Genomic DNA, 13,006 nt, shown 5'->3' with positions numbered 1-13,006 from the left:
GTTTTCCAATAAGTAATCAAGTATTTAACCCAAATGAAAAATAAAACCATTCTATAACAATAGAATAGAAAAATATAGGGGGCGGCTAGGTGGCGCAGTGGATAGAGCACTGGCCCTGGATTCAGGAATACTTGAGTTCAAATCCGGCCTCAGACACTTGACACTTACTAGCTGTGTGACCCTGGGCAAGTCACTTAACCCCCATTGCCCTGCAAAAAAAAAAAAAAAATTGGTCCCCACAATAGAAAGTAAAACAAAATGTAAAATAGAAAAATATACCCTGAAGAAAAAAAAATATAGAAGTTAAAGCATTTATAACATTGGCTAATTGTTAATACTAAATTTGGCCTTCATTTGGGGAAATATAAAATATAAAGAAATATACTTGTCCAAAAAACAAAACAAAAAAAGTAACTATTCCAGAGTCTGATGACACTACCAGTACCTACTTCTGGGTGCAAATTCATAGCTAAAATATATGAATTAGAAATTTTTCACATCTCTTAACGTGCACTAAAGTTCCTTCAAACGTTTGCTTTGAAATTCCAACTCCACAAGAAAATTCCTTCATTTCAAGGACCATTATTTCTCTCCATGCTTTGTGAGTTGAACCTAGAAGAATCAGTTGGTTGATGTAACATTCTGCCACTAGGTGACAGTGTTGCACACATGGCTTTTAAAAATGTAACTATAATTTTAAACAAAGCTACAAATCACATTACTGTATGAAAACAAGAACAGAAAAAAATGCTGACTCAAAGTTAATCCACAATTTGAGAGTTCCTTATAAGAAAAGACAAATCTTTGAAAAAAAGAACAGAAAATAAATGCTGACTCAAAGTTAACCCACAATTTAAGAGTTCCTTATACCATGCTTCATATTTCTTAATACTACATTAATGAACCCAACATGGGTAAAATTTACTGCAACAAACCCTGGAAGTGAAAAGAATTTGTTATGGGGCAAAATCCACTATAAAAGCAAATTGAAGTTTAAAAACAAAAACAAAATACTTTATGGCTACTTCAAAACGAACACCAAGAAGATACAAAAATCAAAACAAACACCTGTTCACCAGCTGGTTACTGATTTTAAAAGAATTTTCTCAGACTTCCACATTGTGTGTGTCCCATTTATTTTCCAGTTCTTAGCAGACATTTACTGCCTCTTCCTTTGGAGAGTCTGGCCATTCACTTTTACAGACTGACTGTTTTTTGGTCCTGAATGTGCAAAGTTCCAATCCACTGGATTGAGCAGCTGTTGAGTCTTCTTGTTTGTCCAGTATGGGTTAATAATTAATGTAAGGAGGGCCAGTCCAACAATGAAAAGTGCAAGATGTGGATGAGCCAAACTGTTAATTAGGTCATTCCAGTGCCAAAAACATACCCACCACATGTGGTAAGTCAAAAACATGCGTCCATGAAACATGTGGATCATCAACCATTGGTTTACCTTCCAAAACAGAGAATCAGCCCAGCCAGCCTAAAAGGGGAGAAAATAAATTGATACTATTTTAATATCAGGTTTCACTGACAATTTTTTTCTATAAATTTAAAATTAATTCTATTTTACATTTATTAAGGACCTAAGTGCCATGTCATACAGGCTATGCATTAGTAATGGAGAGATGCAAGCTTACCATCCAATAAGAGAAATATAACACACATACAAATAAGTCTGAAATTCAGTAGAAAGTGTAAGAACAAAGAACCCCAAGAAAATCTGAGAAGAGCTCATTTTCATGGTCCTGGAGATAGACAGGAGAGCAGAGGATAGATACATCAGGGAAGGAGTCTTAGAGGAGCTGGAGAACATACAGCTTGTATACACGCAGAGGGGCAGGAATTTGCAGGACAAGAGAAAAAAAATGGAGATTTTTGTCTAGTCTGATTAGAATGTCTCTGTATTCTTTACGTTGGGTGAAGGAGAATGTGAAATCAGGCTTGAAGGACAGGTTGGAGCCAGACTGTACAGGCTCTTAAATGTCAAAGAAATTTATCCTATATGTAAACAGAAGCTACTAAAGGTTTCTGAATGACATTGTCAGAACCTTAGTTCATGCGAATTAAGGAAAGTGATTTGGCATGAAGGAAGGTTTATAGAGAAAAAAGGCTGGAGGTAGGGGGTCTTTAGATAAGAGGCGATCATAGTAATCCAGGTGAGTGGGGCTAAGGGTCTCAAATATAGTGGCCAAATGAATGAAGAGTATGCTTGTAACATGGCTGCTATGTAAGTAAAATCAAGACTTGGTAAACTGATCAAACTGGGGGAGGGGACTGTATGAGAGGAAAAGTCAAGAATTACATGAATTATTCAGAATTCTTGAGTTTTGTTACTGGCTTTCCATGATTAGATTAAGTAATTAATGCTGACACTTTAGGCTGACAAAAATGCAGAGGGAACCTTTGCTATAACACTGGTCCTAGGATGTAAGGCACAATATTTTTATAAAGTAGTTTTGCTATTTTGCTAATAAAGACCTAGTTGAGCTTCCATTAAAGTTTTCTTCACTGTGGCAAGGGCGAGATGACCCTGGTTTCTCAAAGATCACTTCTTAGAACCAGAAGTGACAGTGGTCATCTAGTCTAACTGTCTCAAGGCCAAAAGGTTAAGTCTTGATCAAGGTCATACACATAAACAGTCACAGTCCAAATCCACCACTCTTTTACTGTGCCACAAGCCTACCATACTGGGGAATTCAAAACCCAAAATGACAGGTTATGTGTCATGAGCCCAACTAAGCTCCAAGCACTTCATTGCTGGTTTGACTTCAGGGTGGAGTTTTGGGTTATAGGATCTTTTAAGACTATCACCACAGTTGTATGCATATAACCTATATCGGATTGCTTGCTATCTTGGGGAGGGGATACGGAAGGGAGAACAATTTGGAACTAGAATTTATAAAAACAAATGTGAAAAACTATCTCTACATGTAACTAGAAAATAAAATATTTTTACGAGTAAAAAAAAAAAAGACCAATACCATAGTCTTGGAGAGGGACTGATTGACACAAGCTGTGTCCACAGACTACTGAAGCAACCACAGTAATGCAAGAAAGCTTCTAGGGCAAAAACTAACATCAGAAAACTACATTTTGACTACATAGGGGAGATGCTACAGGGAGGTCCATGGTAATGAAGTAGAGGCCCAGAAACGATTTTTTTAAAAGTATTATTTTGGCATTATTTCCAGCCTTCTTCCTCAATTTCTTTCAAATCAACATTCAGATGAAGTAAATCCTCTTTCCCCTACTCCTGTGGCAGAAGCCCATTGATGTAGTCACCAACAAGAAACAAGCCAAAGGCAAGGAACAAATAGAATTTTGTTAGGGTCTCAATATAGTATGAACCCACAACACACCTACAAGGTACAAGGATAGTTTCATAAGTAGCTGAGAAAAATAGACAATAAGCAGCAAATTGACTTAAAGAGTCAAGGGGACAGACAAGTAATTAAAAGACAAAGTATCAACAAGAAACCAAGGATGCTATTTTGTGTGTGTTCAAGGTGGTAGATGTGGAATGGGAGAGATACTGTTTGAGGAAATGTCTGGTTGTCAAAACAAAATATGTATATATGTTTTTCTTTTCTTTTTTTTTTTTTTAGTGAGGCAATTGGGGTTAAATGACTTGCCCAGGGTCACACAGCTAGTAAGTGTTAAGTGTCTGAGGCCAGATTTGAACTCTGGTACTCCTGACTCCAGGGCCAGTGCTCTATCCACTGCGCCACCTAGCTGTCCCTATATGTTTTTCAAAGTGCTTACAATGCACAAATGAAAAACCCTTGGTTTAAAAACCCAGAAGGCAAGGTGAAAGGGGCTATTTTCCTTTCTGTCTATATTTTCAGCTTCTAGCTGAGGAAACAGTTTAGATTCTATCATGTAGAGGAAGGATTAGGCTTAAAGGCAGAACCAGTAAGAATAGGTAAGAAATTGAAAAGAGGCAAAGTTGAGAACAACTTCCTGACAATCAGGGCTTTCCAAAGGTTAAATGGATTTCCTAAAGGATGATGGTTTCCCCCACCTTGGAGGTCTTCAAGCAGGGGGCTGGACAACCATTTGCCAAGTTATGAGGTAGTAGGGATTCCTTTCATATACTGACTGGACTGGATGGCCCCCTAAAGTAGGTTAATCCGCAACCCTGCCACCCATGATACTTCCTTGGGCAAATCATTTAACTTCCTCATTTCCTTGTCTGTAAAGGGAGGGAGCTGAACTAGAAGACCTCTAAAGTCCTTTCCACTTCTACAAGAATCATCAAAAATCACATCACAGCAAATGTAGGAACAATTAAGATTAATTTAAAAACCCTAATTTCTGTCTTTTTTACAAGGTGATAAGAATTCTATTATTTAAGTAGACAACAGGCAAGACTGTCTAAATTACTGAAACAGTTAATAAAAATTAATGAACTTTATAATAAAAAATGACAAACAATTCTTTTCATCTCATTAGGGGAGCATGTGTCTAAGAGTGAGATTGGGGGTCTCAAGCGGAAGATTTTATAGGGATATAGATTTTATAGTATATGCCCATTATTTTCCAGGGCTTTTTAGTTAACTATTAGATTATTTTATGATTACAAGTCTTGGGGCAGCTGGGTGGTGCAGTAGATAGAGCACTGGCCCTGGAGTCAAGAGGATCTGAGTTCAAATCTGGTCTCAGATACTTGACACTAACTAGTTGTGTGATCCTGGCCAAGTCACTTAACCCCAACTGCCTCATCAAAAACAGAACAAACAAAAAACAAAAGAAGAACAAAAACAACAAAAAAAGAAGCAGCTCTTCTACCCATGCAGTTAGGCACATTTTGGGGGAAACTAGGTGGCACAGTGGATAAAGCACCAGCCTTGGATTCAGGAGGACCTGAATTCAAATCCGACCTCAGACACTTGACACTTACTAGCTGTGTGACCCTGGGCAAGTCACTTAACCCTCACTGCCCTGCAAACTAACAAACAAAAAAGTCTTACAGAATTTAAAACTGGAAGAAAAATTTAAAAATCTAATATAATCCTTTTGCTTTACAGATAAGGAAATTGTGGTTTAGAGAAACAATGTTACAAGATGCCCAAAGGTAATGAACCCAGTCAAGTATAGCTAAATTGGATTTGAACTCACATCTTAACTCAGAGGCTAGTGCTCTTTTTACAATATTTTGGTTTTACTCTCCTAGTCTTTCCATTTAGGGTTGCTCCACTCACAGGATTATAGTTGTAGATATAAATAAAATGGCATCAACAGAAGTGAACACACTGATCAGTAAGCTGTTCTCCTAAAGAACCTAGATGCTAAGCCATGAAGAGAATACTAGATCACAATTTGCATAGAACTTTAAGCTTTATAAAGTACTTTTCTCATAGCAAGCAGTTTACAGAGAAAAGAGCCACAATTCAGAGAAGTGATGTGACTATCCCAACGTCATACTTTTTTTAGAATTGTGGGGCAATGAGGGTTAAGTGACTTGCCCAGGTTCACACAGCTAGTAAGTGTCAAGTGTCTGAGGTGGGATTTGAACTCAGGTCCTCCTGAATCCAGGACTGGTGCTTTATCCACTGTGCCACCTAGCTGCCCCCTGTCAAAAATTTTTATAAGTGTCAGTGCCAAGACACAAACTTGGGACCTGACTCCAAATGTATTGCTACTTTGCATGGAAATGGGTAAGGCACTTAATCTCGCTGATGCCCAACTCCTCATTCAAGGGATGGGGATAATAACCCCTGTACTATCTACCTTGAAAGATTCTCATCTCCCTCCTGACATCCCTAGGTAACATAATAAGCATCATGTCTTCGAAGAGAAGCACTTACCTTTAAAAGCATCCAGGAGATACAGGTAAAAGGGGTGCTCATCTCCAGCAGCAGGGTTGTCATGGCTAGATAGTGGCCAGCTTTGAGATTGATCACTAACCCAAGAAAGCCAAGAAAGGCAAAAAGATGATGGACTACTAAGAACATATCAAATGTCCGGAAAACCAAATTTGACACATGAACAGCAGCATTTTCAAAGAAAAAGAAGCCAGTTGCAGTTACAATGTTAAACCAGCACCAGTTCTGCTGAGAATATGCTTTATCAGCAGAGAGAACAGGGTCCATGAGCAAAGCCCACAGACCAGCAATGGAGCTTTGAACTCCAAAAACTGCTCGGGTGGCAGCAAGATTCCAGAAGACCTTCTCCTTAGCTACTAGAGATCGATATGTGGCATTAAGACAGGAAGAGAGCTGATGGCAAACCACAAAAACACCCAGGTAGAAGAAAAAACCGGCCACCACTAATATTAGGCGGATTTTCCATGAAGCATAGTCCATATCAAAAATGCTTTTAGATGCTGTACTGTCACTTTCAAGATTCATTTTTCGACTTTAAATTCTAGTGGAGTCTTAGATGGTTCAACCACTTTTTAGTCCAGTGCCAATGCCTCCTTTTCTGGCTTCCAGGGTACTCATATGTCTCTCTTTAATCTGGAAAAAAAAAAAGTTCACTAATATGGGTCAAATAGAATCTACTATTGTACCTCCCTATGGCATAAAAATATCATAGCATTTTATAAAAGGAAAAATAAGGGAATGCCAAATCATGTTCCCAAACAGGAGAGTTTCATTTGATGCCTAACCAAATGGACTAGATGATCTTTAATCTATGGTCCAAGCATTAAATGCTGAAAATAAAAAAATTAAAAAATAATCCTTGACCTCAAGGAGCTTACTTACTACCAAATTCAGTCAAACTCTTTGAAGTTCTTCCCATGATTCTATGAACTTTTGGCAAGGGCTGGTAAAAGAAGTAAGGAAGAAAACAAGCATTTGCTTACTACGTCAGACACTGTGCAAAGTGCTGGGAAGATAACAATAATAACAGCTACCATTTATTATTTGAAGGTTTGCAAAGCAATATGTGCTCTCATTTTATGCTTACAACCCTGTGTGATAGGGACTACATCATTCCTATTTTAGAGATAAGGAAACTAAGGCTGAAAGGCTGCCCTGCTCAGGGTCACTAGGGTAAAACAGCTATTAAGTGGCTGAGGGAGAAGTGAACTCAGATCTTCCTGATTCCCAGTCCAGGGCTCTATCCATTGTACCATATTTTTAAAAAGGCAGAAATAGTCCCTGCTCTCAAGGAGTTTGAAGCAAGATAAAACATGTAAACATCTATGCACCAACAAGAGATATACAAAATAAATGGGAATAATCTTAAGGGGAAGACACCAGGATTAAAGGAATAGGGAAAGGTTTCTGGAAGGTTGCACTTTGAGTCTTAAAAGAATCCAGAAAGTCAAAAAGCAGGGGTATGGAAGAGCATTCCAAGCATGGAGACTAGCCAGTGAAAAAGGATTGAGTCTGGAGATGAAGTATCCTGTCCCAGCAAGGAGGCCAGTGTCTGTGGATAGGGGGAGGCATGATATCAGAGTCAAACAGAATTTTATATTTGATCCTGGACATAACAGAGAGCCATTGAAATTTACTGAGGAGCAGCAGAGGGAGGGGTGTGTGTGTGTGTGTGTGTGTGTAGACAGGGTAAGAACTCTGCTTTAATTGCCACTCTAGTAAGCTGGCTAAAGAGAGCAGAGACTTGAGTTAGGGAAACTAAATAGAAGGTAACTGCAATAGTCCAGGCATAACCCACCTGCACCAAGATGGTGGCAGTTTCAGGAGCAATGTTGTGAAAGGTAGAATCCACAGGACTTGGCAACAGATTGAATGGCAGGGTTAGAAGAACACCTAGGATGCTATCCCTCAGTAACTCCAAGGATTGTGGTATCCTGGACAGTGATAGGGAAATTTGGAAGAAGGGAAAGTTTGAGAGGAAATAAGTTTAGTTTTGGACATGTCAAATTTTAAGAAGTCTATGGGACATTCTGTTCAAGATGTCTAACAGGCAGTTGGGATGTTTCTAAATGTATAAAATACATTTTATACACATCAAACATAAAATACATAAAATTATAAAGCAATTATGCAGAAAGCTATCAAAATAGTTTTTTTTTTTAAAAGTCCACAGACCCCATTTTAATATCCCGAGCTAAGATCAAGCAGCTAGGTGGCACAGGGGATAGAGCACTGACCCTGGTGTCAGGAGGACCTGAGTTCAAATGTGATGACTCTGAATCTGTTTAACAGTTTAATGTCTGCATTAAAGGAAAAAATAAGAAGAGTACATTCATCTGTACAGGCCTCTTTCTAGTCCTAGATTTTATGGCTTCAATATTTTAAGCCAATGCACATAGGACTCTACCCTGCCTCCCAAGCTGGAAAGGGAGGTCAATCATTTCACCACCTGAAGGAACATTTTAGAGTAGGTCATTCATACAATATTACCTCTAGTATTCTTAGAAATCTTAAGGCACACTTGAAAATTAACTTATAAAAAGTTTAGAAAGCCCATGTTAAGTGTCTGTCAAGAACACTTGTCTATTACAGCATGGTTCTCCAGATATGGATTTATTGAACCCTTATCACTTGAGTGTAGCTCAAATTTAAGGGAGGCTTGCCTAGGATTGTTGGCTCCCTGAGATGTGCTAAAGCAATACAGCACGAGAATGTGCTCTGGCTTTGAAATTAATCTCAGTTCAATCCCATTTAAGACACCAACCATGTCTTTTTTCCACGTGTAAAATAGGTAGACTATTTCCTGCCCTAATTTCTTCATAAGGCTATTATTATGTAGAAGCTGCATGGTTATAATCTACCTGAGGGCAGGGACAGTTTTCATTTGTCTTTCTGTATCCCCACTGCCTAGCACTATTGTTCTTCACTTCAGTAGCATCTGACTCTGTGACCCCATTTTGAGGTTTTCTTGACATACTAGAGTGGCTTGCCATTCCCTTCTCTAGGTCATTTTACATATGAGAAACTGAGGCAAACAGTTAAGTGATTTGGCTACTAAGTGTCTGAGGCCACATTTGAACTCGGGAAGACTGAGACTTTCTGATTCCAAACCCAGTATTCTATTCACTGGACCACCTAGTTGTGTCCACCTTAGCATAGTGCTTAATAAATGCTTGTGAAGTGATTGATTTGGAAAGCTTAAAATATTGGATTATAAATTATTATTTATCAAAATTCATTCGGCAAGTATTTATTAAACACCTGTTATGTGCTAGGTACTGCATGAATGGTATCTTATTAAGATGGATAACAAACTGATAGGAAAACAGTCTGATATGAAAACTTTATTACATTTTTTATTACATTAAGGATGTGGTTTCACTAGCAGAGGGAACTAGTGGATGAAGAAACATCTGATATAAAGGAAGCCTGCATCTTCTCTGCAACTGATAGTCTTGGAGAGTTGCCTAGAGCACGGAATGGTGAACTGACTTGTCCAAGGTCACACAGGCAGTATGTGTCGGGGCAAAATTTAAACCCAAGGCCAGCCTTCTATCTATTATCCCAGATTGCCACTGATCCCTATCTTACAGGTAAAGAAAGTGAGCCTCAAAGAGTTTAAGTGACTTGTCTTTGTGTAAACAGCTATGTAAGTGTTGGTACTGGGATTTAAACTCAGGCCTTCTGACCCTAAATACATTTTTCTTTATGTAATATTTTCTTAACTAGATTAGATGTATGTCTTTGGGGAAACCCCTTAACTTCTTTGGGATTATTTCCTTACCTATAATGGAGATGGATCATCAAAGCCCTTTCTGGTTCTGCCATTCTACTGAATCTCTGATCTACTGAAGCAAATTTGTATTGAAATCAAAGGACCTGCTTTTATCTTCCACTTATAGCCTGCATGACCTTAAGCACATTACTTCTCTAGGCCCAAGTTCCCTATCTGTCCAATCTGGCATGGCATATATTCCCTCCTCAGTTCAGAATCCTTTCAAAATATAGCTCAAATGTCACCTCCTTTTTGAGGCTTAGGTTGATTCCCTTCAAATTATGCACACTAACTGTATATTTACTTGTACATGCTGCCTACCTCTATGGAACGCAAGCTTCTCAGATAAGGACTGTTTTAGTTTTGTCTTTGTATCTCCAGTGCAATCAATACACATTCTCGGGCATATAACTTATACTTGACTGACAAGATCCCTTTCAGCTATAAATCTACAACCCTATGACTTCCCCACATCACACATGAAATAAGCTGCATAGCCTGGACTAGAACCCAGATGTAATGATTCCCAGCTCAGGACTTTCTCTACTGCACCAAGGTTGGAAATAGGTTTCTTGACAAACCGACATTAATTATCAGGAAATGAGATGACTCTGGCCCCATACTTAAAAATGATTTGTGGTGTAGTGTAGAGGGAAAAAAAAAACACCAACCCAGACTCTGGAGTCACAAGACCTGAGATTCGAATCCCAGCTCTTTCACTCACTAGCTGTAGGATCTTAGGCAAGTTATTTCATGTTGCTGGGTGCTTTAGTTTCCTCATCTGTAAATTAAGGTGTCTGGGTCTGGATTCGATAATGTCTAGCTTTCTAACTCTGGACATAAATCTACCATGCGAGAGTGAAAAACTTTTTGGTCATGTACTTTTCTGACCTTAGGCTGCTACTCAGAGAAAGAATATCACTGGTATGATATTCAAGGCTGTTCTAACTTTGGCCAAATACTGTGCTCCACTGGCGTACCCTTCAAGAATCATCCTCTTCTGAAGAAAAGGACTTGAAGTTTACACTCGAAGGAGACAGAAACAAGGAACTATTTCCTTTGTCTCATATTTGGGAGAAAGCAATAAACTTCAAATTTTCCCGGAGCCTGTTGCATGGATCTCCCCTTTGCCCCCAACACCATATGTGTGTGTATGTATGTCTGTGTGTATATATGGATAAGTTCCCCAAGAAGTAGAATCTAAGTAGAAGGAAGACAAGAAGACATGGTTCATTCTTTCATCTTTACAAGTCTACACCTGCCACAGGTCCTCACACATAGTAGGTGCTTTTTTGTTACATTGTATTGGAATGGGGGGGGGGCAGCTAGGTGGAGCAGTGGATAAAGCACCAGCCCTGGATTCAGGAGGACCTGAGTTAATCTGGCCTCAGACACTTGACACTTACTAGCTGTGTGACCCTGGGCAAGTCACTTAACCCTCATTGCCCAGCCAATCAATCAATCAATCAATCAATCAATCCAATGTATTGGAATCAAAGTTGAACGAGGCTCAGATTATGTAGATTTTAGTCGAATCCTCTCATTTTATTGGCAAGGAAACTGAGGCTTAGAGAAAGGGGAATGCTGTGCCCAAGCTCAAAACTATCAAGTGGCAAAATTGAGTTTGGATTTTTATTATCCCAACTCCTAGCTACAAATCCAGTAACCCCCCACCACTTTTTTAGAAGCTACAAAAGGAACATATCGGCTAATGAGAGCTCCAAACTTTTAGATACCCACAGGGTTTCTGTTGGCCCTTTCTCTCCGCCTATACATCCACAAAGCAGCTGACTTTGTAGATAGGAATCCAGGAACCAAAGCTGTCACCCCATCCTTCCAAACAGAAGATCACTCCCATTCCCAATACCACTTCATTCCGAGGTCCGGGTGGGGAGGAGAAAATTGTGTATACACAGACTCATAGAATGGATGGGAGCAAGTCCACTGCTTGGAGATCTAATGTAACCCATTCACTTTGGAGACGCACGAAAACAACTGGTTCGTGATCCTACGCGGGCGGAGCAAATGAGGGGGTAAAATGGGATCGTGCCCTCTCCACCTGCCGGGCACTTACTGGACTCAGGGGCTCGCTCCGGGCAGAAAAGGCTGGAGAACCTGTTCCTAAAGGGTGGAGGGGAGTTTCTTCTCTAGCTCTTCGACAATCCCGAGGGAGCGAGATGAGGGGGTGGAGGATGACCACTGTCTCCTCTAAAAGGACCGAGTTTGAGCGAGAAGCCCCGGGCACTGCTGCGGCTCCAGGTACTGGGGGCCGCGCCATCCTCACCTGCCCGGCTCCTTCTCCACGATCTCAGCCCTTCGCGCTGTCTCCGCTAAGCCCCCGCCCCCCTCTCCTACTGTTTACGGGGGTTACTCACCAGATCCGCAGGCCTCGGTTCCCTGCAACCCTTCGGGGCCCCTTCTCTTGGCTCTGATCTACAAAACTCAGCACCTGCACCCGAATCCAAACTTGCAATGTCACCACAATCTCCGGGGCCCGGCGATAATGCCAGTCTCCCCCGACGCGCCTACGCAGCAGTCCCGGCCCGGAGGCGTGGGCCAAAGAAGGAGCCACACACACTCAGACACTCGTGAGTGAGCCCCACCCACGTGACGTCCGGCCCAACCCGGCTCGGGCCATTTCTGCACAGGGGTGGGGGAGGGCGGAGGGAGGGACTGGACTGTACCAAGTGCTGGAGCAGAAGAGAGAACTGAGGCAGAAACCTGAGTTTCGAGGAAAGTGGGCGGGAATGTGGAATTCATCGTCCATCCTGTAAGCGTAGACAGGAAGCGACCTTTGAGCTCATCGGATAATAGTTGTAGGAGCAGAAGGAACCTTAGAAATCTTCTAGTTTAGCCCTCTACTTTTTACTAAAAAGGACACTGAGACCCAGAGAATTGAAGGGATATGCCTGAGGATCACAGTTGTGTAAATGGCAAAGCCCGGGTTAAAACCCAGGTCATGTGACGAAGAGGTTGGACCGGATGGCCTCGGAGATCCCTCTCGGCTCTAGAGCTATGGGCCTGGGAAGGCAAATACAAGCCGGCTTTCCCCCAGTCCCCTCATTTTACAGAGAAGTAAATAGAGGCCCAGAGAAGTCCCAAAGGATGAGTGGCTGAGCTGCAGCTGAGGCCGCGAGGTGGCGCGGTGTATGGAGCGCTGGGCTTGGAAGGAGGGGCACTTATTATTCCTGAGTTCAAATTCCGGGCTGTGTGACCCATGGCAAATCACTTAATTCTTTTTACCTCAGCTTCCTCCTCTGAAAAAAATGGGCTAGAGGAGGAAATAGCAAGCCACTCCAGTATCTTTGCCAAGAAAACCCCAAATGGGATCACGAAGTGTCGGGCACGACTGAACAACAATGTTATATGATGGCTGTGAGCTTTTTCTCTACAACATCAGACT

At 40.9% G+C, this 13,006-nt stretch overlaps 1 protein-coding gene across 2 annotated transcripts; it reads right to left on the bottom strand.

Moving 5' to 3' along the window:
• Positions 1-205: 205 nt before the first annotated feature.
• On the bottom strand, positions 206-12,194 carry CLN8 (CLN8 transmembrane ER and ERGIC protein). 2 transcript variants are annotated; one of them, XM_043985940.1, is made up of 4 exons: positions 11,979-12,194; positions 7,627-7,762; positions 5,811-6,461; positions 206-1,483 (listed from the first exon to the last, which is right to left on the bottom strand). In XM_043985940.1, the coding sequence occupies exons 3-4, from the start codon at positions 6,351-6,353 to the stop codon at positions 1,160-1,162; spliced, it is 867 nt and encodes a 288-aa protein (XP_043841875.1). In that variant the 5' UTR covers positions 6,354-6,461; positions 7,627-7,762; positions 11,979-12,194; the 3' UTR covers positions 206-1,159. The 2 variants fall into 2 exon arrangements, with proteins under 2 accessions (XP_043841875.1, XP_043841874.1); XM_043985939.1 differs by lacking the exon at positions 7,627-7,762.
• Between the last annotated feature and the right edge of the window lie 812 nt (positions 12,195-13,006).

Source organism: Dromiciops gliroides, chromosome 2 (assembly GCF_019393635.1).
Source record: "Dromiciops gliroides isolate mDroGli1 chromosome 2, mDroGli1.pri, whole genome shotgun sequence".
In the NCBI taxonomy this organism is placed as follows: domain Eukaryota; kingdom Metazoa; phylum Chordata; class Mammalia; order Microbiotheria; family Microbiotheriidae; genus Dromiciops; species Dromiciops gliroides.
This window is presented reverse-complemented; position numbering and strand designations above follow the sequence as displayed.

What these genes read in the sequence shown, in the direction of transcription:
- CLN8 (XM_043985940.1), bottom strand. Translation starts at nt 6,353, where the DNA reads ATGAATCTTGAAAGTGACAGTACAGCATCTAAAAGCATTTTTGATATG. An exon ending in TCTCCTGGATGCTTTTAAAG is followed by an intron (nt 1,484 to 5,810) that starts GTAAGTGCTTCT and finishes CTCCCCTTTTAG; the next exon opens with GCTGGCTGGGCTGATTCTCT.